The sequence below is a fragment of the Leguminivora glycinivorella genome, unplaced genomic scaffold (genome assembly GCF_023078275.1).
Source record: "Leguminivora glycinivorella isolate SPB_JAAS2020 unplaced genomic scaffold, LegGlyc_1.1 Scaffold12, whole genome shotgun sequence".
In the NCBI taxonomy this organism is placed as follows: domain Eukaryota; kingdom Metazoa; phylum Arthropoda; class Insecta; order Lepidoptera; family Tortricidae; genus Leguminivora; species Leguminivora glycinivorella.
Window position 1 is genome coordinate 475,852 of NW_025952837.1, and position 27,609 is coordinate 503,460.

General features: G+C 36.8%; 2 protein-coding genes across 2 annotated transcripts in view; one reads left to right on the plus strand and one right to left on the minus strand.

Moving 5' to 3' along the window:
- Positions 1-27,254, minus strand: part of LOC125242201 — a 219,128-nt gene extending 191,874 nt beyond the window's left edge. The window contains exon 1 of the mRNA XM_048150917.1: positions 27,134-27,254. The gene's annotated coding sequence lies outside the window, so the exon portion shown is untranslated. The remainder of the gene's footprint in view (positions 1-27,133) is intronic.
- LOC125242187 lies at positions 2,187-6,541 on the plus strand. Its single transcript, XM_048150904.1, has 3 exons — positions 2,187-2,706; positions 4,251-4,747; positions 6,521-6,541. Exons 1-3 carry the CDS (start codon positions 2,187-2,189, stop codon positions 6,539-6,541), a joined length of 1,038 nt encoding a protein of 345 aa, XP_048006861.1.
- Positions 27,255-27,609: the final 355 nt, after the last annotated feature.

Consider the following 27,609-nt stretch of genomic DNA (forward strand, 5'->3'; position numbering starts at 1 on the left):
AATATATCTAGCAAATGAGTAAAAATGTAAATGATGTACTTAGGTAATTTTGTTTAACCTAACATTTAATATGTATCTTGGTAAAACAAAAATGCTTACTTTACGCTTTAAAGAGAAACTATTTTATCTGCCATACCTTTTGATCTGCCAGCGATATTCTAGAAAATACACAACTTACTTTTAAAGTTCTCGACGACTACTGACGGCAAATCCCAGGATACCAATTTGTTTTCTGTGTCTTCTTCCATTATTTTAGTAGGTATACTTGCGATTGCAATCACCAAGTTAATTTTACCACCATAACACTTTCACAGCAATGACAACGACGCAAAAAAACGAGCGAAAAGAGCACAGAACAGTACACGAGCAGATCACATTCGGCCGTTAGCTTGGTTTGTTGGATGACAACTTGAGAATGTTGCCAGTATCAGTTTTTTTTTACCCAATAAATACACCAGTAATCACAAGTCCAACCTAGATAATGTAACTATAGATGGTTAAGCAAAGCATGAGAGTAAAAAATGGCGGCAAATTTGAATAATGTGCTCATACATTGTCGTCCCATAGAAAATTTGAATTTTGTTCTCACGATTTGCTTGACCGTCTATATACAGTCTGGCAAAAAAGAGTAGAAAATAATAGGGGCACCACTGTCTATGTAAAACGTCTTGCATATGGCAACTATTGAATCACTTTGACGTCTCTTTTGTATGAAAACAGTAAGTGTAGCCATGATAAAAAAAATAGTTCAATTTCTACTCTTTTTTGCCAAGCTGTCACATGGGAAAGAGGCCCGAAGTTTAGTCTCTTTCCGTCTTAATGCTATTGCACGGCGCGATACGTCGCACAGTGGATCGAAACGGGGAACATTCGGTGTTTTTTGGATAAACTATTTTTAAAAATGCTACCCGACGGCAAATTATGTAAGAAATAAAAGTTGTCATGTAGTATTTTTCAAAATAATGCGTATTTGAGGCAAAATTTAATAAAATCTGTTTTTGTTTTATATGCAACCATAAAATAGGTACCTTATTTCAAGAAAATCTTGGGCGATCCCGCCTTCTAACCTATTGGGCTTTATTTTCCTACTTGTCAAAAGTATAAAATCATGCACCAGTTACTTCTGGAGGGGGGCCTATTTTTAAGGAAGGCAAAGATCATTGAAAAAAATATTTTTCTTCTTAAGTAATAAAGTGCAGGTACGACAAATGATCGACATTTCTATAAAAAAAACGACATTTTTAACCTGTAAGCAAATTCCAAAAACGTTTAATTTAGAAATAGTACGTTTTATGAGTAAACATACGTAACTTCATGATATATAATCAGTATGTAATCTATGTGATTGCACTTGTATGGTTTGTAACGTGTCTTTCTTGGTAGGTACATACCTACACTTGAAAATGCCACGCGTTAAGGCTTAACTTTTTTATATCTAAATGTCAATTGTTCGTTGTATGGTTATTTTTAAAACTGTATGTTTTAAATTATGCGAAAAATACAATAAATTATAGACGATCAAGCAAATCGTGAGAGTAAAAAAACAAGCGAAATTAAAATTTTCCATGGGACGTAAAACCCGCGCCCTTGCAGTTTTCAAATTTGCCGCCATTTTTTATTCTCACTTTTTGCTTGACTGTCTATACTAAGAAATAAACATTTTTTTATTTACATCTCGTTTGCCTCCTATTAAACAATAATAAAAAAACTTCTAAAAGTAACTGGTGCATGATTTTAATCAAACTTAAAAATAATGCGTATTTCATTATTTTGATAAACACTAGAAAGGAATTTTCGAAATGTATAAGTACCTATGCAAAACTAAGTAGCAACACGCTAAGTAGCTCTATGCCTTTGTTGTTTTATGAAACGGTTTATTTTTTTATGCCTTTTACAATTATTTATATATGGGGTATAATGGGGTATAATGGGGTATAATGGGGGCCCAACTAACACCTTTCGGGCTCCAAGTCAACCTCTCCTGCTCGTGGTATACCCTGCTGAACAACGAACGAGGCTCTGGCGACCCACCAACCCGCACTGGACCAGCGTGGTGGGCTTAAGGTCCAAACCCCCTTCCATGAATGAGCAACTCCCCGTCACGGCCCCGAGTGCCCGGCTTAAGGGGTGCTAAGAATCCCCGGGCGGCGACTTCCCAAAATACAACTCAGACTCAGGCTAAGAAAATGGACACCGATTTGCTAAACGTTTTAACATACAACGTCCGCACATTGATGCAAGAAGAACGTCTCATTGAACTGGAACACGCTCTTAAGGATATTAAATGGGACGTGATTGGTTTATCAGAAGTACGCAGGGAGGGAGAGCAGACCGTCGAGAGAATCGATAATGTCTTTTACCACTTCGGAACAGCAGGCGGGCTGTATGGAGTTGGTTTCCTAGTACATAAGAAGTGGAAAAGCAACATTATCGAATTCACAGGCTACTCTGAGAGAATAGCGGTGTTAAAATTTCTCATAGATAAGAAACACACACTAACCATCATCCAAGTTTACGCCCCCACATCTTCACATAGCGATGACGAGGTAGAACGTTTTTACGATCTCCTCAACAAAGCTTGTGAAGAAAATCGAGGAACATGGAACATCGTCCTTGGCGATTTCAACGCAAAGGTTGGCATTAGGGCAGAACTGGATAACTGCGACGTAATTGGACCACATGGACTTGGTATCCGAAACGAGCGAGGTACTCGCCTTATCCAGTTTGCTTTTGGTCAAACCCTTAGTATTTCGAATACATTATTTTACAAAAAACAACATCGCCGTTGGACTTGGAACTCACCTGGTGGTAATATCAAAAATGAAATAGACTATATCCTATCATCCGACAAATATATAGTAAAAGACGTATCTGCACTGAACCGAATTAATTTTAACTCCGACCACAGACCATTAAGAGCAAAACTTAAATTCAACATAAAGATTCATAGACAGCTAGTTTTTGCAAGGAAAATTAAGCGCCTCAACAAGGATACCTTAATAATGAACCATGATCAATTTAACTTAGAATTAAGAAACCAATTTAGCCTTCTCAGTCTGGACGTATGTCCAGATGTTCAGACACAGTTCAACAGTATAACTAATAGCATTAAAATAGCAAGCAGCAAAATTAAACAGCAAAAACCAAACACCAACAAACTAACGCTAAATACAATAAATTTAATAGAACATAGAAGCCAAATCAAACACAACAGAGAGCAATATTCGATTATAGATAAAAAAGTAAAACGTGCAATACGACGCGACATTAGGAACTTCAACACCAAACTAATAGAAATAGCTATAAAGACACACACTTCTCTCAGGGCAGCAAAACAAGGAGCTAAACAAGAAAAGGCATGGATTACGAGCTTGCGAGACGCGGATGGAAAGAAATATAGCAATCGAGATAAAATAACCGACATTTGCACGAGGTTCTATTCATCCCTATATTCGGACCCGTCCGCGTCTTCTATTACCTATAATTCTCCCTGTCCCGACACCATCTCTCCTATTACATGTCAAGAGGTCAATACCGCAATAAAAAGCATGAAATACCAGAAAAGTCCTGGGGAAGATGGGGTGACGACGGAAGCCCTGAAAGCAGGAAAAACTACCTTGTTGCCTCACTTAACGAGCCTGTTCAACTCCATCTTGCGCTCTGGTAAATTGCCCCAAAATTTCTGTCACTCAAATATAATTCTTCTTCACAAAAAAGGCGACAAGACAGATATCGGAAATTATAGACCAATCAGTTTAATATCTCACATTTATAAACTATTTATTAAAGTCGTAGAAAATAGAATAGCCCCTCTGCTCGACAAACACCAGCCCCCGAACAAGCCGGCTTCCGTCCAAGCTTCTCCACTACAGATCACCTTCACAGTATCAACCAAATAATGGAAAAATCCAACGAGTTTAAAATACCACTATACCTAGCGTTCGTAGATTACAGCAAAGCGTTTGACAGTGTCAAACATTCTGCTGTATTCTCCGCAATGCGTGAACAAAATATAGAAAATGCTTATATTGAACTCGTTGGAAACATTTATCAGCAAAGCACCGCAAGCATTAAATTGCACGATCCTGGCCCTAAATTTCGCATAGAAAAGGGAGTCAAGCAAGGCGACCCGCTGTCCCCAAAATTATTCACCTCAAGCCTACAGCATATTTTCCAAAAGTTTGCGACTAAGTGGGAAACAATGGGCATTGATATCGGCAACAAGAAACTAACTAACTTGCGATTTGCAGACGACATCGTTTTGTTCTCCCACACTGCACCCCATCTACAACAAATGCTACAAGACCTTAGCACGGCAAGTCTTGAAGTCGGACTCACAATGAACATGGCCAAAACCAAGTTGATGACCAACAGGGGGAAAGATACGGTCACGGTTGATGGACAGGATATCCAATATGTCGACGAATACATCTATTTGGGCCAGATAGCATCCTTCGAAAACAGGCAGTGCAAAGAAATCGATCGACGCATCGAGAACGCCTGGAAGAGCTTCTGGTCCATGAAGACGCTAATGAAGGGCAACCTTCCACTGACACTAAAGCGCAAACTCGTCGACATGTGTATCCTGCCTATCCTAACATACGGCGCCCAAACTTGGTCATTGACGGAAGCCCAAAAGTCCCGACTCAAGATTTGCCAGCGAGCAATGGAGCGCAGCATACTCGGAGTCCGCAGAACCGATCGGGTTAGGAACACCGAACTGCGCTCCAAAACTGGTATTGTAGATGTGGGTGTTAAGTCTGCAAGGCTCAAGTGGGATTGGGCAGGACATGTCTGCCGAATGCATCCAGATCGGTGGGCCAAATTGGCTACCGACTGGACACCACAGATTAGCCGGGGCAGAGGTAGGCCAAAGAAAAGATGGCGGGATGACCTCGACGCATTTTGCGGCGACTGGCCGGAGCAGGCGGCAAATCGGGATGAGTGGCGGAAGAAAGGGGAGGCCTTTGCCCAGCAGTGGGACACAATTATAGGCTAGTAAAAAAAAAAAAAAAACAATTATTTCAAAAACATATCAAAAGCGTGGTAGATTGTGTGAAGATTGTTCGCTAAACCATTCTCCAAGATTATCGGGTAAAAAATGAATACAGCAACACTGCTCATAGCAAAAAATGCAACTTCTTGAGACAAGATTTGTAAATTTTGTTGCAAGAGCTAGCAAGAAATAATATCTTGGAGCAATAATGCTTTTGCTTTCGAAGGTCTTGATTTAAGATTCAAATATTTCGACTGTCTTGAGACAAAAACGATTTTTTCCGTAACATAGGTAAGTATATATAGGTATACAATACAATTACATGCAAACAAACGAAGTATTTAATCCTCGCTATGGTTTGTACAACGCATATAAGCCAATATTTAGGTATATAGATTGCGGTGCCGGTACAATCTTCAGTACCAGACTAAAATTTCCGGTACCTGCGTCGTACCGGGAATTCCCGCTACTTCGATACTTTTCAGTACCTAGGTACTAATTGTTTTTCCAGCAAACATTACTAAAACCCGTGACAAATGCTTTGCTTGCTTCTTATCATACAAATTTATAGTCTATAGTAATATTGTAGTGTGGGTGTTGTTGTCTATAGTAGTATTTATAGTCCTTAGTCATATTATATATTATTACATTCTTCATTGTTAATTTAACTGAATCTTGAGTGAAACTAGTAATATCTTCTACCGAGAAATATATTAGGTACTTGCTTTTAGGATTTCTGATTCTTGATTGTTAATTTAGCCAAATCTTGATTGAAATAGTAATATCTTCCACCGAGAAATTTATTATTTCCTTTTAAAATGTCTAAATTCTTGATTGTTAATTTAACTGAATCTTGAATAAAACTAGTAATATCTTTTACCGAGAAGTATATTATTTGTTTTGAGATTGTCTTAATTCTTGATTGTTAATTTAAGTGAATCTTGAATAAAACTAGTAATATCTTCTACCGAGAAATATATTACTTGCTTTTAGAATGTCTAAATTCTTGTTTGTTAATTTAATTGAATCTTGAATGAAATTAGTAATATCTTTTAATACCGAGAAATATATTACTTTCTTTTAGATTGTCTTAATTCTTGGTTATTAATTTAACTGAATCTTGAATGAAACTAGTAATATCTTCTACCGAGAAATATATTACTTGCTTTTAGATTGTCTTAATTCTTGATTGTTAATTTAACCGAATCTTGAATGAAACTAGTAATATCTTTTACCGAGAAATATATTACTTGCTTTAAGATTTTTTAAATTCTTGAATGTAAATTTAACTGGATCTTGAATGAAACTAGTAATATCTTTTACCAAGAAATATATTACTTGCTTTTAGATTGTCTTAATTCTTGATTGTTAATTTAACAGAATCTTGAATGAAACTAGTAATATCTTTTACCGAGAAATATATTACTTGCTTTAAGATTTTTTAAATTCTTGATTGTAAATTTAACTAGATCTTGAATGAAACTAGTAATATCTTTTACCAAGAAATATATTACTTGCTTTTAGAATGTCTACATTCTTGGCTGAATATTTCAATAATTCTTGGGTGAACTAAATAATATCTCCTATCAAGTAACATATTACTTGCTTGAATACTTTTCAGTTGTTCATTTGAGATTTGAATGTAATCTTGAGCTAAGTTTGACTCTATATTGGCACAAGAATTAATTCTTAAATCAATTCTGCTTAATCATTCTTAAGGTGAGAAATAAATTAGTTTTGATTTGAGATATAAATTTTGACTCAAATAATATTTGCTTTCATCCAAGATTTTCGATCTTGAATATGAAGAATTTTAAATTTTTGAAACGTTAGTGAGATTATCTTATTTCAAGATATATATATTTGAGATCAAGAAATATTAGGTGAAACACATCTGGTTCTTGTTTCAAAAAACCATTTTTTTCTGTGTATTTGACTATTTGTGTTCAACACACTAATAAAGCTGGATTCGAACCCAGAGCCACAGCATAATAAAGAGTACTATCGTACAATATGGCCACTCCCTCTCCCCGCTAGAAGTGCCGCCCACCCCCTCTCGGTTACCTCACAGTTACCAACTGTCAAACACGCGAACAGTCGGCCGGTCATATTTCACTCATACAAGCATAGTACGCGTTCACCTACACGAGCTGAGACTGTGTGCTAGGAACGCGCCTCTTTCATATATTTGATCGCCAGTGTCCGAGGTGTGCCAGAGCCATCGGCTTCACAGACAGATTTATTCAGGTAAAAAGTTAGGGCCACGGCCAGTTGCATCAACGTCAAGCAGCAGTCTTATGCAAATTCGCATACAAAGAAATTAACGAACACTAATTTCGATAACAGACGGGTGTAACACCATCTATGCTATGCCACCATACATTTCTCTTACAGAATACAGAATCATTTATTTGTCCAACATAGGTGTAGGTACACAAGTTGTTACATTACATTTCAGTTCAGTTTCACTATGTGTCGCCTTACGGCATACAAATTTGAGAGCATGCATGTCAAAATATAAATTAATAATTACCTACATAATTATATTCTAAATATTCACAAATCTTTATCATCTAAGAATTATTTTATAGAGTAGTAACTCTTTTGGGCTAACAACAATTTTAAGGCATTTTTAAACTTGTTAAGATGTAATAATTGAATATTTTGTGGTATTTTATTGAATATTCTTGGGGCCATTACGACCACATTTTTTGGAATAGCATGACTTGGGTACAGCTGAATGCAAATATCTTGATGGTTCCGAGGTACATTTTTTTCGTAGGATTTATCCTTGCTAATACCCATCTTTCAAACGGCCACGTGAATCAACATAAACAAACCCTCAACCGTCAGATAACCTGTTGAGTCGCTGGTTATAGATTTTAACCGTATCCGTGTTAGTAGGTAACTGGCCCGGTGACCTAGTTTTGGGCCTACGACCCGCTGCACCCGGGGATAGTGCTCGCTGCCGGCTCAAATCGGGTTACTTTAATTAGTCCCGAGTTGAGTACTTGCGTCTTGGTGGGATAGCCAAGATGGCGATCGACATCGATAACCGGCATACGCATAATAAATGTGTGGGATAAGGGATACGGAATGGGGGAAATAAAAGTAGAGACAACACGTGGTCCACAAATTGGTTCAGTTTCGTCTTCCGTTTCCAATTTCTTTCAGTTTCTTTAATGATAAAAAAGTTCTTTAGTCAGGAACCTGCACTGAGAAAAATTAGGCTTGTGAATTTAATAAGTTTGACTTGTTGCGTGTTTATCCGTTTGAAACAAAAGTATTTTAGTAAACGGAATAAATCACAATGTTACAAGTCGAATTTGTACAATCAACAAGGTCAAACTTGTTAAAAGATATTTGATTGAATCAGCCAAACATATGTTTAAAACAATATGTGGCATGTTGCTTTTATAAAATCGACTTGTTGAATCAAATAAAATAAAACTTGTAGAATGTACTACTTACACTTAACAAAATCGAACTTGTAGTTTGAACCAAAGAGCACGTAGGCGCACCAAAAAAAAAGTTTAACGAACATGAAATCTAGTTGTTTTTTTCTCTCAGTGTGATTGTGGTTATGAATACGTCTTACCAAGATCAATTGATAAACTTAAATAACCCTGCATTATTTTAATTATTATTTCTTTAGTAATTTAAGCAACTGAGTACTCGAATGTTCTTGCCTAAAATATTCGTAATGTACTAATAAATAAATCAAAACCATTCATTATTTGTCAGTTCCAATTTAACGGAAACTAATCACCAATATTACTATTCAAGTTGATTCAACTATATTCGATCAAATATTGTAATTAACACGTTAAACGCCAGACCAAAATATTTAATAAAAGATCTACAAAAGGACTACTGTGTTGGTGCAGCTCATGCTTATATGTCATTGTTTGCGAAAATATAATAAATCAAATTGAGTGCGCAGCGGCAGATTGTGTGCCAAACCAATTTGGAAAGGATTAGGTAGTTGACAGAACCTGTGAACGAATTGGATTTTGTATGAATTGGAATCCGATTCAAATATAATAAAGACATATCGTCACTACTTTGAAAAAATCTCGTATCTCACGCTGCTCCTCAAAGTTAAAACGCAGTAAGTCTATATGTATTCCATACATACTTACTACAATTTTCTTTTCATTGACAGCCGCAGATACAAGTTTTTTAAAAGTAGTGACGATATTTGAGATTACGGTGTACGGTGTATGTGGTGACGGGATAAGAATGTCACCACCCCCTCGTAGAATGCGGCCGTGGGATATTGGTTCAACCCCTTAATTGCTAAGAGTGGCTCTGAAACTTGAGCAGTTTCATGTGCTCTGTCTACCCCTTATGAAAATACAGGCTTCTGTCGATATATGTATGTATATTACAGATTGAGAGAGCTTGTTTCGTAGTTTGTAAATATTTAACCATGAAGACTTATTTCCAATTACTTGGCATCGGTTACAGAAACTTTGTACTTTTTGTTCCATTCTATACAAAAGCCTTATTCGAAGAAGTTTCGCAATCAACTTTAGCATGTTTTGTAATTTCTTAAAATACTTTCTAGGGTGCTCAAGTACCTATTGGGACTTTCATTACTTTGATATACCAAAATACCTTTCTTGTGTTTCTCAAAGTTTGTTCCGGCTACGAAAAATTGCTGAAGCAAGAACATTAAATTATTAACCAGTTGTTGTTGTTCAGTTTGATATCAAATATACCTCATTGCGGGTAGGCGGGCGCGGCGTAAACATTGAGTGCCGAATTTACGCCGTCTATTAATTTAGATTGAAATATTTAAGTGGTCATTTGTATGTCTTTCCCATCACGGAACAATGGTATTCCGGACCTTTGGGAGGCGTGCGCGGGGCCGAAGCCAACACGTAGAGGCCCTTTCGACACTTTAATGAAATGTAAGGGGTACACCGAGCGGATGTTGCCCTTGCCCGTATCATGGGACACACGCAGCGGCAACACCCGCCAGGGTGTAAGGACTATTTGAGAGTTAATGGAATCTAAAATGAACTGGTCTATTTTGATGAAAGTGATGGACTAAATACTGGGCTATGGATAAAAAACCGGACGCCTGCCTAATAAAACGGTATCCAATTTTATTTCCGGCAGACGGTGACTCGTCCCCACAAGATGGGCCCCCACAAAAAGCGACATCCAAGATGGCTCAAGGGCAACCCCGGTGTGAGAACTCAAGGGTGTCGAGAGGTGTACACCGCTTTCTGCCCAGTGGCTGTTAAGAGTCAGTGGTCATTTATTATTATTTATAGAGAGTTATCCATAACTAGTCTTGGACATTGTTATTGGGGCATGTTACTTATATAAAGATTTCAAGTGCCTTACAAGCGAAATAAGTGCGGACTACATTCGCGAGTGTCGAATCTACCCACTGTACGTCAGTGTTAATAATTGACAGTGATTATTTAATATTCAGAGTTTGTGAATTTGTTATTTGGTGTAACAGAACAATAGAATGACGTTGTCTTTTGACTATGGATGCTGCCCCAGTCAAACAGAGGCTACCGATATTTTGTTATGTCAAACGTGCCACAGAAACTTTCACTACAACTGCATAACTGTCATCAAGACTGTGACACCCTTCGAGGAGCTGAGTGAAATATTTAAATCGACATGGACTTGCCCTACTTGCCTCAGCGAGCAACCCAAGACGGACAACAGTAACACTCCCATCAGAAACATGTCCAGTTCTCTCTATTTTTACACTCAGGGTGACAGCTCAAGCCCCGCCAACATTAAGTTTAGAAAAAAGTTCAATACCAGCGAGAGCAAGCCGGACCCAGTTGACGTGGCCTGCGTGGGGGCATCGATGAAAGAGGAATTGGAGTTAATCCTTGACAGTTTTAAGGCAAGCGTTATGAAAGTGGTAAATCAAAAAATAAATGACATGTTAGACCGATTTAACCGGGTCCAGACTACCGTCACAGTATATTAATAAAGAGTACTTTCGTACAGTATGGCCATTCGCGCTCCCCGCTGAAAGGGACTCCCACCCCCTCTCGGTTACCTCACAGTTACCGCCTGTCAAAAACGCGAACAGTTGACCTGTCATATCTCACTCATACAAGCATGGTACGCGTTTACCTACACGAGCATCGAATGTGTGCTAGGAACGCGCCTCCTTCATATATTTGATCGCCAGTATCCGAGGTGTGCTACCGTTAACAACCTCAAATAAGCCTAAGTACAAATTAACCCACTAAATCATAAACGTTTACTTAAGTCGACAAGCCTTTAATAATGCGTTTGTCTTCTTCCGTCATAGCAACACATCGGAAAGGGACAAACGATCATAAGCGGTTTATTAACTTTTCCCCTCACTAGCTCGGAAACACGTGTTTTGTCCTTTAATACCAGCGGGTAAAAACGCATTTTATCCACAGGTGTGGTAAAGTAATTTGACCTTGAATAAAGTCAAATTTACTGCTTTAAAATTGATAAAAGTAGGTGAATCTAGAAATAAAGATGATTTACCACCTGTGGAACTACTGGAAGCAGTGATAAACGCATTTTGTGCGTTGTAGTTTCCTCGCTATAGTCAGGGGAAAAGTTTTGTGTTACACTCGGGTGCAAATGTATTTTACTTCTCGTGTGTTAAAAAACTCGCAAGTTCAGGATTCTATTCTCGAACCACTCGCTTCGCTCGTGGTTCAACTATAGAATCCTTTCACTTGCTCGTTTTTCAATTCCACACTCGGCGTTAAAATACAACTTTGCCCCCTTGTATAACAAATAACTATTAATAAACGTTTATGAGTAAGTGGGTAAATCTATACCGAAATAGGTGACCCAAATATCGCAATCAGACGAACATGCGCAAATAATTTACCTCAATGTTGGTATTTTTGGATAAAATCTGAATCGAGAGCACATTGCAAATTATATTAACATTTTAAGCTGGTTGAATATTAATATAGTTAACGAATACGGTCCCGAATGAAAATTTAACCTTTATTTATTCTGGGAAGGCGATTTATCTCCTATTAAATAAAATATTTAAAATATTATATAAAATTATACATATTGCTTAAAATCGCATACATGTTTGATAATAAGGACCACAACTAGGCTATATGGAAGTACTTAAATCTCAATGACCCTATGACCTTTTAGTACATAGCTATTAGCCGATGTTAGTGGTATAAAATTTAATGACAGGGAAAGGTCAACTGTCTTATTCTTACCTGACTACAGTCATTACCATAAATAACCTCCTACTCTTTTAAAACGGTACTATATAACTATGCCTATCCTCTCCTAAGTCCTGAGTTCCATTAAAAAGAATAAAATCATTTCAAATTTTAATAAACTTAGAATAGTAGGTTACAAAACCAACACTGCAATCTGAGTTTATTTATTAAATGGGAGGCAAACGAGCAAACGGATTGCCTGGTAGTACGCTATTGCCGTCACCCTGTACCACCTGACCCTTTAGCACAACTTGCCTTGTCGCGCGCGAGTCCATACTTCAAGCGCGACTTCAAGTATGGACTCGCGCGCGACAAGGCAAGTTGTGCTAGCGGGGCTGGACACAGGAAACATCAGATTGGTTGTAGGTGCATTGCTGGCCTTTAAGGTGCGAGTTACGTTCTTTTCTTGAGGTCGAATGGGTCATAAGATGCTGTCGGCAAAACCCACGATTATACACGGTGTATCATGAGGAAACTGAATAATTTTAACAGCGTATTCCTCATCATATTAGAAGAGTAAAATGTCATATAAACTTTTCCGGATTTCACCTACTTTCAGAGATATAAGCATTTAAAAAACTAACAACTATTTATTTCTCAGAACAAAACGCTGTTTTGATGGCGATGACGCCATTATCGGACATAATCTAACTATCCTCGTTGTTAGATATCAAAAAGTAGCTAGTGGTTCGTTGCAAAAAAGTATTTTTTTAGAAAAAAATTGTAAATTTTTATTTTAAGTGCCAGTTTTACGAATAACATTTACTATGTGAAAATACATCCAAAAAAACTAAAAAAAATACACAAAAAAAATGTTCTTTGGCGAAATTTGCTTGACGTCATAAATAACCTTTTATCTTTATATTGCCCTCAGAAATGCGTACTTAAAATCTTTCGGTTTCCTCATGTTACACCGTGTATATATTAAATACTTGCAGAAAAAGAACAGAAATACTTTCTTTAGAAGCATTGTTCTAATTTTCTCGAATCGAAACCAAGGTAGAGCAAGGGCCTCGAACAAGGTTTAATTAAATTTAAGAAAGTATTTCAAAAGTTTTTGTCATCTTCTACATTTACCGCTGAGAAGTTACCCCGTCGCAAAAGTTAATGATAACTGTAAAACAAAGGGTTTAAGGGCCCAAATTTGCCCCAGCGGGGAATTTTGTCACAAATTGTAAATTGTACAAGGACACGTTAAATAAATGAAAAGTTTTCTTTCATTGTCTTGTTACACGAACAAATTTCCGAAATAAGGTACAGCGGGGCAAATCTCGACTGGGGTCAAATGTAACTAATCAATTTATCCCATTATTACACTATGATGTTGAGTTCTACATGTATCCACTGAACACGCCTACCATATATAACCGGTGGACACTCTATTTAATATTGCAAACATTGTAAAACATGGAAAAAATGGACCAGTTATATTTTTGTCCCCCAGTCGAGATTTGCCCCGCTGTAACTTATTGTTTTGTATGGGTGGAAATTTGGAAAACTCAACACTGTAGGTATGTCTGCGGTTTCGTGTATGAAATATCACAAACCTGTTATTTATTTTTATAATTAAAATCACTTCTTAACAGACCATGAAACTGGGGCATAAAAAATAAAATCATCTTATAGATCGACTTTGCCAACCTAAGATGAGATAAGTTTGCAACGCAGCCTGGCGTTGTCAGATGATTTATTCCAAGCACGATCTCCGACGGACTCGACATATTGATTATTATGACTTTGATGATGAGTTCGAGAACTTTGTTTATAGGGATACGTATTTATATTGGTGCAGGGGCCAATGTCTTGTTAGTACATGTCATTATTAACAAGTAACTAACGGGTGATAACAAAAAGTCAAATTTCTTCCATCATCCAAAATGAACGATTTCCTTGGATCATTTCACGTCATGCAACGACATTACGATTACGATGTAACAGCCTACTTTCTGTATTTCAGACCAATTTTTGATTGACTTAAATGGTTATGCGGCACGTTATTATCTCTCCGCGGATTAACAAAGCAATGTTCTAGACTTTTAGATGTTGACTGACATGGATTTTCACAAAGCAACGCTTGATTCCATCGATTAATAAGAATAAAAGTGATAATGGAACAAGCACGCCGAAGACTGTGAGGCATTTGTGTTGTATGGTGTTGGACATTTGCAGTTTGGTTTTGTCAATTTTGTGTAGATTAATTAATTAATTGTTTTTAAACATAATAAATGTAAAATGTTTTGAATATTGTATAACTATCTGTATTAACAGTGTGTGAACCACCTTTAAAATCTATATTACTTATGGTTTATTAATATTTCTTGTATGTGGGTAATTTTAACACATTGTAATTTTTCCTCAGTCACCCGTTGACCACGAACGCTGCAAAGTGTTCGAAACGTCGGGATAAATTGTAAATTCATTATACGCGATATAATCCGTTTCCATCGTTTTATTTCATGGATAAAAGTCAAGCTAACATTCTGCAACTCATGCAACACAACTTCGTCAATAACAGAATCGGCAAGGGATTAGCGGTCAAACCCGATAAGTTAAACAAAATCGTTTTTGAAATTTATATGCAATTTCCACAACGTTCTTATTTCAATGAAAATTAATCTCTGTTTATCGGGTTTTACCTCTAACCCTTTAATATGTTCAAGGTATCGTTTAACACTTTCTGTGGAGGCCACGACCCTAAAACGTCAGTATAAAGAAGATACAGCGTTACCCGAGGTAAACATAGTTTATTTTGCAAACACTAGGTATACTACAAGTGAGTCAACTTAGCTAAGGACAACCTAGAGGACAACAAAAGTATTGTCCGCTTATCCTTTGGCCATATTTAGGCAAATATTTGCTCTTTTTCCGAATAACATAAAGTGGAATCATACTTTAACAAAAATGCCCAAATAGGAATGTCCAACTAGGAAGCAAATCAAATTATTTTAAAAAATATTTTTTGATTTCTTGTTTTCATGCAGTCTCATTACTTACTATACTATATATCCATACTAATCGATACTAATATTATAAATGAGAAAGTGTGTGTGTCTGTTTGTTTTTCCGTCTTTCACGGCAAAACGGAGGAACGACTTGACGTGATTTCTTAAGTGGAGATAGTTCAAGGGATGGAGAGTGACATAGGCTACTTTTTGTCTGTTTCTAATCCCCCCACCTCCCGAGCCGCAATTTTCGAATTTAACGCGAGCGAAGACGCGGGCAAAAGCTAGTATATCTTATATTACAAACTGAAATTAATATCATACAATTCATACATATCCGACCGAGGATCGAACCTGGGTCTTCAGCTTACCTAAGCGGCTTGCCCTCCCAGTGGGACTTAGTCACTTTTTCTTCCGTATCTGATATCCATTTCAGTTTATAAATAAGTTATCGCTGAACCAGTGGCTGAACGTATAAATACCGATTTATCCAATTTTCCTTGACTGTTCGACTTAAGTCAACAAAAGAGAGTTTCCTGTTGTTGTTTTCCTTTAATAATATCGTGTTTAACATTATACTCGCACGAGCGTAATTTAATCTGGCTTATTATTTGACGACCGGTCTGGCTCAGTCGGTAGTGACGCTGCCTGCTAAGCTGCGGTCCTGGGTTCGAATCCCGGTAAGGGCATTTATTTGTGTGATGAACACAGATATTTTTTCCTGAGTCATGGATGTTTTCTATGTATTTAAGTATGTATTTATCTATTTAAGTATGTATATCGTCGCTTAGCACCCATAGTACAAGCTTTGCTTGGTTTGGGGCTAAGTTGATCCGTGTAAGGTGTCCCCAATATTTATTTATTTTCATAAGTTACAGGCTTTGTTTCAAATATTTATAAGATCTGTTTTTCAGGCAACTTAACTACTGCTTGGCTATGAAGTGTAGAAATAAAGAGAGAATAGTCGCAAAAGTGTTCAGCTGTCAGCTTTAAGTTGTAGTTCCATATATCTTTCCGATGCGATGGCACCAAGGAAATGATAGACGTTATTGACGGAGTGAAATATACTGTCAGGGATTTGAAATTATCCCACGAGGGGTTTGCAGCGCCACTTATTTATAGTTTAATATGTGCACTTCTCATACATAAAAAATGTTTCTTCTTTTCTTTCTACACTCTACTAGGCCTAGTTCCTATTTTTACTCGAATAATACATTCAATTATTCACGTGATAGGTGTTACAAATGACCTAGACTATGTTATTGAGACTCATTGGCCTCTTCCTCCTCGTAATTGAGTTACAAATGGCATTGCACCCAACGACGCTCACCACTTACATTACATCTAGCGAGACAGCAATTTGTCAAGATAAATTTGAATTCAGACGAGATAGTTATTTAAAGTGTACAAAACCGTTCATGTGGAATAAAAAATATAGATTATACCTATAGAAACCCCTAGACCACGGTTTTGTGATATCATCATGGCACCACTTTTATGATAATATTAATTGATAGCCAGAGGCCCACCAAATATTCATATTTTTATAAAGTTGAGAAAAAGCGATAACACAGCGCTGATTAAAGATCAAGTAGAGTTGCTATTTCTACCTCTTGCAGTACCGATACATAATATGATTAAACTTCATCGGTGTAAGCATTAGTAGCATTACATAAGGTTTTTTAGTTCCTGCTTAATACTTTCAATCTATATTTCTTTCTATGTTCATGAATTACAATAATGACAGTTTATCTGTACGAATCCACTGTACGTGAAAGTTTACTTCTCATTTTAAATGCAAATGGGCATTTTCAGAATTTGGGTCCCCACAATTAGCGTAAGTTGTTAACAAAAATTAACTCGCTGTCAGTTTTGTGACGACAATTAAGCATAAAATCTGTCTAAAAATTTACTTTTTTCACATTCTGAATGTAGATTATCGCTTACAGTTTATGTAATTAACACAACAACAATATTTTTATTGAAATTTCACGCTTAATTATTGTCACAAAACTGACAGTGAGTTATTTTTGTTAACAACTTACGCTAATTGGGGGGTCCCAAATTCTGAAATTGCCCGAATGTATAATTTAGATGAAATTTTGTCACTTCGGAAAATAGTTTTATGTCTAAAGAAATATATAAATAGGATTTCTCGTAGACAAGACGCGGGTCAAGCTGTCGAATAGGTCGAAGTGAAACGAAATCTTATAGTCTATTTATATACCCTGTTTTTATTGAATTCCGTTAACTTTAAGGGATGCAGGATGGTTCTTTAGATCAAATACAATTAATTTCTCTAAGAAACTAGCGTCTTAACTGTTACGGTGTCCGAGTTATTAAAAAAATAAAAATAATTACTGAATACGTGTGTGACAACCTTTACCACTTCCCTATGTTATTTGTTTTGACATGTGCCGTCAATCACTTGACACTAACTTGAATATTATTCTTAAGGGTCTCTCACACTAATTAATTCATTTATTTTGTATGACAACGATGATTTTTTTTTATACAGGTTGTTTAAGTAACATACAGGGTGCTTCCTGATAACGAACCTAACGACATGTCAAATTTAACGGTAAACAATAAAACACGGTGTAGATACAAGTTCATGTTATTTAATAACACAACAGCATGTTTATTTAAGTATTCCTAAGGGAATCCACAAGGAAAATTATCTATGAAACTAATGGAATTTTAGACGATCAGTTCACGCGCGCCGAAGGTTTCAAAAGAATGAAGGCGGAAAATAAGAAAATAATTCACGAAAATGTTGTCGAACCTTGCTCTCTATTGTATGGGCACGAATTTCACGCGGAGCTGGTTTTATTCACGGTTTCAAGAGGTAATTTTGTTGTTATCAAATATAATAACTTCGCTTTAACTGATATTATGAAAGTTATATGTACACGGGTCCATAATGTATCATGTTCGATTAGTTACGGTACTTATATACGTTACATAAGTAGGTATTACCTAAAAGTTATTAAAAATCGAAAACGTACCTACTGTAAATTACTTTTCCCCTCACCAGCTCGGAAACACGTGTTTTGTCCTTTAATACCAGCGGGTAAAAACGCATTTTATCCACTAGTGGGTAAAGTAATTTGACCTTGAATAAAGTCAAATTAACTGCTTTGAAATTGATAAAAGTAGGTGAATCTAGTAATAAAGATGATTTACCACCTGTAGAACTACTGGAAGCAGTGATAAACGCATTTTTTGCGTTGTAGTTTCCTCGCTATAGTGAGGGGAAAAGTTTTGTGTTACACTCGGGTGCAAATGTATTTTACTTCTCGTGTGTTAAAAAACTCGCAAGTTCAGGATTCTATTCTCGAACCACTCGCTTCGCTCGTGGTTCAACTATAGAATCCTTTCACTTTCTCGTTTTTCAATTCCACACTCGGCGTTAAAATACAACTTTGCCCCCTTGTATAACAAATAACTATTATATGGGTACACCATATGGTTGGTAAATGATTAAATATTATGCATTATTAAATGATAGTAATTTACTTATAGATTCGATGCATTTTAAATAAAGCTAAGGTACAGCAGGGCAAATCTCGACTGGGGGTCAAATGTAACTGGTCCATTTTTTCCATGTTTTACAATGTTTGCATTATTAAACAGAGTGTCCACCGGTTATACATAAATATATGGTAGGCGTGTTCAGTGGATACATGTAGAACTCAACATCATAGTTTAATAATGGAAAAAATGGATTAGTTATAATTTCCCCCCCAGTCGAGATTTGAACCGCTGTACCTTAAATTTAATTTTTAATTTTACACAAGTTCCTAATCTTAGTGTGTGGCAGGTGAGTTTTCCATCAATTGCAATCAATAAAATATCGTATAACAATTACAAATAACTGCACCATATAACAGTTACCTACCAAAATAGTCTTAAGTGTAAATAAAATTGGTTATAATAACAGTAAAATGTCGTCCTTGTCTCGAAGTGAAACTTTGAGACGTCGAGGGCAAACTCACGAATATAAGGCAACTGCGAAGTTATTTCAAAGTAGACGCTCCTGAGCAACTCTCAACAGTTTGAGTACATCAATTTTCCAGATGAATGACTAGAAGTTGTAGGACGTAGCTGAATGAGATCTAACCAGCTTTTTGTATTAAAGAGGATTTTGAAGAATGTCTTCTTAAATAAGTATTTGTTGGATAAAGTCATTTAAACGAATACTCCGAAATCTGCCCCCCTTTTTATGTTTACTAACATGGCCATTCTAAAATGTTCTATTGTATGGAAGCGGCATTTTGGCAAATGTATCATCAACATACTTAGTCAGTTATTTATAAAGTCAGTCACAGATCAAACGCGGTGAAATAAAATTATTTTACCTTTTTTCGCTTAAATATATCGCGTTCGACACGTGAATTAAAAAATGTGTAAAAAACGCTAGAATTTAAAGTGTTATATACCTACACTGAGAGAAAAAACATCCAGTTTTCATGTTCGTTCAACAAGTTTTTTGGTTAAAATAGCGCCTATGTGCTCTTTGGTTCAAACAACAAGTTAGATTTTGTTAAGTGTACCTAATACATTCTACAAGTAGCTCGTCAATTGAATCAAAAATATATTTGAATCAACAAGTCCATTTTATAAAAGCAACATGACACATATTCTTTTAAACATAATTATGTTTGGCTGATTCAATCAAATATCTTTTAACAATTTTGACCTTGTTGTTCGAACAAATTCGACTTATATCATCAATATTGTGCTTTATTCTGCTTACTAAAATACTTTTTTTTTCAATCGGATAAACCCGCAACAAGTCGAACTTGTTAAATACATAATGCAAATTTCTCTCAGTGTAGTATAGAAGCCGTTCCAAAGCCCGGAAGGACCAAAACATAAACTCCAAAAGCCTTGAAACCTTATTGTGGAAATCTTGGCATCGATGCCGGACTGCCGGTGATTTGCCTTTCAAATCTCGGCGTAAATTGAATCCAGTTTGAGTACCCGCGCTTGGTTAACTTATCTGCTATACGTATAGAGCCGTATAGGCTTGAGTTTTCGACGTTTTGAACGTAAACGTCACGGAAAATACACTAAAAGTGTGTTTAAGTGTCTTTTTATTAAGACACAGCACCTACCTTATCTTTCTGGTTAAGCCCATTGGTTGACTGGTAGAGAATGCCTTGAGGCATTAAGTCCGCCATTTTTACCTTATTTTGTTGTGCAATACAGATTAAATAAATAAATAAAATGAAATCATTGTATGGAGAAAGTGCCCCCAGACGATTACTTAATATGTTATGGGTGGATATGTTATATACAAATTGTGTACTTGTTGGACACCACTGAAAAATTGAATTACGTTATTGGAGAAATAAAACATTTAAATGTTTTATTTCACTGAAAACCCCACTAACATACTAACTTAACTTTTTAATTTTATGATGAAAGAACGTCGTTAGTAGAAATTATTTTTCTTATCTTAATGAAGTTTTCCATCTTAATAAAACGGTAAAAGTATAATTAAAAGGAACACTCAGTGTTTCGCTAAAGAATCTTAAGATGGAAGTAAATTCCCAGTTGTCTGCAGACAAAAGGATCTATTTTTAGATAAACGTTTAGAATTCAATATAAATGCTACAACGAGTACGAGTACTTTCCATTCACGTGTATTAAAATCAAATAAATGGTGGAATCATACCAAGAGACGTTGGAAGCGATATTGACAGCCCCGCCGATAGCGCCGATACAAGAGTTATTTTAAATATTTATATATACAGATGTTCTCACTCACGTTAATATATTGCGATTGCCGATATGTTTCGAGTCATATACAAACCCATTATCAGGCATGAGTGCTCGCGGGCAGTTAGACTCCGTGCACTGCCCATCCGCCTATATGTTTAAACTAGCTTTTGCCCGCGGCTTCGCTCGCGTTAGAAAGAGACAAAATGTAGCCTGTGTCACTCTCCATCCCTTCAACTCTCTCCACCTAAAAATCAAGTAAATTAATCGCTCCGTTTTCCTATGAAAGACGGACAAACAAACAGACACACACACTTTCCCATTTATAATATTAGTATGGATATTTGATTATGTTTCGGTTATTGTTTAAAATGCTTATTAAAATCATTGATATACCTCTATCTATACGAATGCATACTTTTATGAATTATTTAATGTGAAGAAATTCCAATCAATCCAACCTTTTGCTTTAGAATTCAAATTAGTCTCCTTTAAGGAACCGACAACTTCTATCTCAATGGATAACATCTCTTTTATCTTATAATAGACTTGGATATTGTTCAATTTAGAACTGTTACCAAACCGAAATGCTTTCAGACAAAGTAAGTACAACTACTCATCACGTAACCGTCTATTTTATATTATTCACAATAAGCTTCAAAAATAAAAATACTCAATCGTGTTTCGTAATAGGTTACGGTTTTAACTCTACACCTTATAAGGAACCTACGTGCCAGATTTGGAATCTCTACGACCAGCGGTTTCGGCTGTGGGTTGATATGTCAGTCAGTGAGTCAGTCAGTGACTTTCTTCTTTTATATATTTAAATATTTTTTCATATTTGTGTTTTTTTTTTTAGTGCAATTCCGTCCGAATAGGAATGGAATTTACTGTCAAAAGGTCAACTGTCACTCGTTAACCTTCTAAGTTTTAAGGGACTTCACAATTTTAATTAGGTTAAAATCCGCATCGCGAAACAAACCTCGACCGGCAGAACAGGCCCCGTAGCCGAATGGCATTTCTCCGACGCAAAACGAAAGCGAAACGCCGCTGGCTCTGTCGCGCCAATACGCAAGCGCGATAGAGATAGATATCTACTAGCGTTTCGTTTCGTGAGCGTTTCGTGAGCGTTTGTACCATTCGGCTACGCACCCAGTATCTTACATTTTCACGCCGTGCGTTGCGTAGTGCCGATGTCATAAGTTTCAATTTTTAAAATGGCGGCCGTCGCATGTGCATTCATACCAAATCTCTGGAACACCTATGTTTCAGAATGACAAAAAAGTAGGTAATAGCTTACACCGCTTACAGGTTTAATTTAAGTTATAACGTATAACTATATTTTACATTTAAAATTAATAAAATATATACATGAAAAATTACCCAATAACTTTTAATTAGCCTTTTTCTAAAGTCACTTCAAAAGTTTTTCAACTTTCTTTAATTTAAAGCAGTTGTAAATTCGTAATTAGACTAATTGGCTTCTTTGATGAATTGCAGTACCTAAATGCAAAAAAAAAACAATTTCACTGCCTTTATAAGTTTTTCTAAATGAACTTTCATATTCTTATTTCTAAGAATGTTTTGCTTACCACCTCCTACTACCTACCAATATTAAAAATCTGTTCAATTGTTCATATATCATGCATCTGTATTTTTTCCGACCCATTGGTAACGTAGCACAAATTAGAATCCTCGTTGAATACCTACGCTTTAGTCGTCTGAATTTTTAGTGGTTTCTGCAGGTTTTGGCAGCTTTCGTCGATTTAAAATGTATATCTAGGACCTCTCTAGCCGATCGGAGTATAAAGTAAAATCTTAATGAAAACCGAAACGAATCTTGATGTGAAGTGAAACTTAAATATTACCTATAAATACCTTATTACCTACTAATAAATTCGACGTTACTTTTCCTCCATGGTATATAATTTCCTAAGGCATTTTTTTTTCTAAAGAGTTCTTAAATCTTCTAAATTATGTGGCATACAAAAAAAAATACGTTTTCAATTTCCCCTCACCTGAAGGCATTTAATGTGAAGGCAAATGCTATTTTATTTTACATTATTTTAACGGAACGTTGCGGTTACGCTTTTAGGCGAAGTCACGACGAGTTAATGTCATTGTTTAACTTGACAAAATTATGTACATTATTTGCGCGTATTTTCGGAATTTTCATCGTTCGTTCAGTTCAGCCACCTCTACACTTTTAAGCGAAGAATAGTTATTTGTTATACAAGGGGGCAAAGTTGTATTTTAACGCCGAGTGTGGAATTGAAAAACGAGCAAGTGAAAGGATTCTATAGTTGAACCACGAGCGAAGCGAGTGGTTCGAGAATAGAATCCTGAACTTGTGAGTTTTATAAGTTTTATAACACACGAGAAGTAAAATACATTTGCACCCGAGTGTAACACAAAACTTTTCCCCTCACTATAGCGAGGAAACTACAACGCAAAAAATGTGTTTATCACTGCTTCCAGTAGTTCCACAGGTGGTAAATCATCTTTATTACTAGATTCACCAACTTTTATAAATTTTAAAGCAGTTAATTTGACTTTATTCAAGGTCAAATTACTTTACCCACTATTGGATAAAATGCGTTTTTACCCGCTGGTATTAAAGGACAAAACACGTGTTTCCGAGCTAGTGAGGGGAAAAAATGTTTGAAGAGAGTCGTTTTGAAATATTTTTACAGTATGTAAATGAACGAAAACCGCTTTCCTATTGTAACCGCTTAGTGTATTAAGCAACTTTTACTATAGAATCAACAACGAAATCCCGAAAATATCTGACACTTTCAGAGCTAGTTAAAGCCTCCGCCACACGGGCGCATTTCGAGAGCGTCGGCGTCGCGTCAGCGGAGCGACACGCCGGTGTGACGCCCGCAGGCGGCCGGCGTGACGCCGGCAGGCGGCCGGCGTGTCGCCCGCCGGACGCTGGCGGGAAGCGCGCGATGCGCGCGCAATCCGCTCATGATCTGAGCGATAGGGATAGCGATAGCGATAGCGATAGCGACAGCGACAGCGACAGCGACAGCGACAGCGACAGCGACAGCGACAGCGACAGCGACAGCGACAGCGACAGCGACAGCGACAGCGACAGCGATAGCGACAGCGACAGCGACAGCGACAGCGACAGCGATAGCGATAGAATGTCAAATATGACTAGTTAACGAGAAATTATTTTTTGAAATTTAGGGTAAATGTACCCGAAAATTGACTAAAACTCAAAATATCCTGAGAACGGTATCGATTATCAAAAAACACTTTTAAGAAAACTTATAGAACTACCAATATACTATCGTATGGAATAATCAGCACGGTGATAGCATCATTCATATCGGTATTAGAACCAAATTATTAATTTTCGATTTTGATTTTTTTTCTCGAAAGTTCCTGTATATTAGCATTTCTTTTATTTTTTTACTGAAAGGTGATTAGCTTCCCTATATGCTATAATTTTTGCACTAAGCAATTCCATAGGATCTAGAAATTATGGTGTGCTTAATTACTCTATGGGGATTTTATATGGGACGTTTAAACACACCATAATTTCTAGATCCTATGGAATTGCTTAATGCAAAAATTATAGCATATAGGGAAGCTAATCACCTTTCAGTAAAAAAATAAAAGAAATGCTAATATACAGGAACTTTCGAGAAAAAAAATCAAAATAGAAAATAACTAATTTGGTTCTAATACCGATATGAATGATGTTAGGACCGTGCTGATTATTTCATACGATAGTATATTGGTAGTTCTATAAGTTCTCTTAAAAGTGTTTTTTGATAATCGATACCGTTCTCAGGATATTTTGAGTTTTAGTCAATTTTCGGGTACATTTGCCCTAAATTTCAAAAAATAATTTCTCGTAAACTAGTCATATTTGACATTCGGGAGTTTTAGTCGTAGCATTGTTTTAGTCTAGACTACCGGTTTTTACAATAAAAAGACCATGGTCAAAAATGAGGTCTGATCCCACACTGTGCGCTATCGCTATCGCTATCGCTATCGCTATCGCTATCGCTATCCCTATCGCTATCCCTATCTCTCTTTTTCAACCCCTTCATCCCTTTTTTCCGAAATAAAAATTAGCCTATGTTCTGTCTCAGGGTCTAAAGATTGTTCCAAATTTCATCAAAATCGGTTGCGTGGTTTAAGCGGGAAAGTGTAACAGACAGACAGACAGACAGACAGACAGACAGACAGACAAACAGACAGACAGACAGAGTTACTTTCGCATTTATCTTTCTACGTTCGAATTCATGATGCCGCAAATCCGTCCGATCGCAACGCGCGCTGTGTTATGTGTGACTGCACAAGCGTTCCGAGGGCGGACCGCTCGCGATGCGCCGGCGCGACGCCGGCGGAGCGCTCTGCCAACGCGCAGAAACAGCGCGCGTTCAGCTCGCGCGCCGCTAAGCTGACGCAACGCTCTCGAAACGCGCCCGTGTGGCGGAGGCTTAGTTGGTATTTGCTACTGGGAGATTAAATTTTCAGGATTGATACCATAACAAAAGTTGCTCAGTGTAACCTAAATATATTCTTTCAGTAAATTATGGTTTTCGTTAATTTACATGCTGTGTAATATCTTACTGTACGTACAAGCTTTTATGATCATAATATTTATACTAGTAAACATTAACTTACCTTGTTTAACATTATCTTGTTTAGGATCCAGTGAGGTAGATCCGGTGTATACACATATCGTTTAATAATAAAACAGTTATTTAAAGAAAAAAAAGTCGCTCTATATAAATATACAGTCATATAAGACATCCCGATTTTTCTTGCCATTTATAGTCACGCTCAGGACAAGACGTACTGACACTATCTGAACTAGCATGACAAATACGAACGTTTCTGTAAAAATACGAAAGAAATCCTTTTTGCACTACATCTGTACATAATTTTATTTTCATGAGTAGTAGTAGTTCATTGCGCTAAACAGTCATTTATTTTTTTTCATGAAACCCAAATTATATTTTAAATTCGTTCTATCGGCGAACTGTTTCTGCTTGGAGGTTTTTCTGATTATAGGCGGTTTTCGCTACAAATCAGAACAACCTGTTTGCCTACGAACCTAACGCGTCGTAGTTTATTAATAAGTTACTAATGTAACAGATCCTTCACTGCCCTTCCACTTCCTGCAAAACGACAAATAACTACGCTTTATTTCACTAATACTAATAACTTACTACGTAAAACTCAGAAGAATAAATAGTAGGTAGGTATACGTGCCACGCGACTACACAGGCGGGCACGTGGCGCCTGTCGGCCACTTGTTACCTCGAGGCAACTGCTAGCGGGTAGGTACTTAACGCGCGACCGCGAGCGAATGACGTAGGCCTGCTACGTACGAAATCACGTAGCTCGTAGCCCCCTTTGGCTATTGTTCTACGCACATAATGCTACGCCGTAGCAAGCGTAGACGCGTAGCAAGCTTCGCTTTAATTTAAACATAATTAATTATGTGGATTTCAATTATAGGATTACCTGTATGCATACCTACTTATGCATTTAGTTTTGGAACGTCAAATCACTATGTGTAATACCAATTCAAAGACAATATAGGTACATCTTATTCATAGGTACCTACCTATATTATGCATTTCGCGCGTTGGCGCAGGGAAGACACACGATAACTTAATACATACTTAAATTTGTTTAAATACCGTTCCAATGTCAGTGCACGCTATTAAAAACGGAGCAGGTATGTAACAGCAAGTTATTAATTTAATTTAGTCAAGTATGTTTGATATAGGTACCTAGTTCGAATCAGCGAGTGAATAAACCACACAACTAAACAACTAGTATAGTGATTATTTGTGTAAAAAAATGTAAATAGTCGACATAATCGTATACGTATTTTGTCTAAATGATATTTTATTCAAAGATTCTATCTAAAAAAAGGAAAAAGTTTTCCAGACGTGCGTATGTTCCGCTTAAAGCTAATTGGATTCCTTGGAATCCCTTCCAACACTATGGTGGTTCTTAGTGTGAACTATACACACAAGTTACAAAAAACAAAAATATTAGAGACTTGCTACATACAACTTCAAAGAACCCATAACTAATTCTTAAATAAAACAGTCTCAATGTTTCTTTCAATCGGCGTAAATAACAAGCAAAAAAACAATTTACCGCTTTCCTCGCGCCATCCAATAATATAAAAGAAATTCCAAATAGAATTCCACGCGACGCCCTGTAATTGCACAAATAGATAATTATTTAAATGTCTCACTTACCGGTTAATACGATTTCCGCGCGATGCTAAGTTCGCGAGCGACGCGTAACACGACCACCCTCTGTGACAGAGTACCGCGTTCTGACAATCACTGGCGTCGTCCTCTACCACGCATGTGCAACCCTTCGGCGTGTCGACCAATAAGAAAAGACCTAAAACCACAGATAACATAAATTCAGTACCAACTTTACTCAATTGCGTTTAGGTATGTTTTTGAGAGTGTAGGCGGTTGGCTTACGAGGTTTTTAAATCAGGACGAGGTGCTGACGTCAATGGCTCGTTCACAAAGCATACAGGTGTTTATTATATTATGAGAGACACCGCAGCCGTAAGCCTGCAGCGAAGTTGGAGTTGTGAACACACTCTTATGCTTATCTTTGACGCGTGTATAGATATGACTTTATCTGCTTAGCCGTAATGCGGTGTTTACATTAGATTGTATTCACTTTTTCATAAGCGATCAAAAGCTTTAAATAA

Coding starts and splice junctions, on each gene's coding strand:
- LOC125242187 (XM_048150904.1), top strand. CDS start 2,187: ATGGACACCGATTTGCTAAACGTTTTAACATACAACGTCCGCACATTG. Junction 2,707..4,250: donor TGGTATCCGAAACGAGCGAG/GTACTCGCCTTA, acceptor TGCGATTTGCAG/ACGACATCGTTTTGTTCTCC. Junction 4,748..6,520: donor CCAAAACTGGTATTGTAGAT/GTGGGTGTTAAG, acceptor ACTTGCTTTTAG/AATGTCTACATTCTTGGCTG.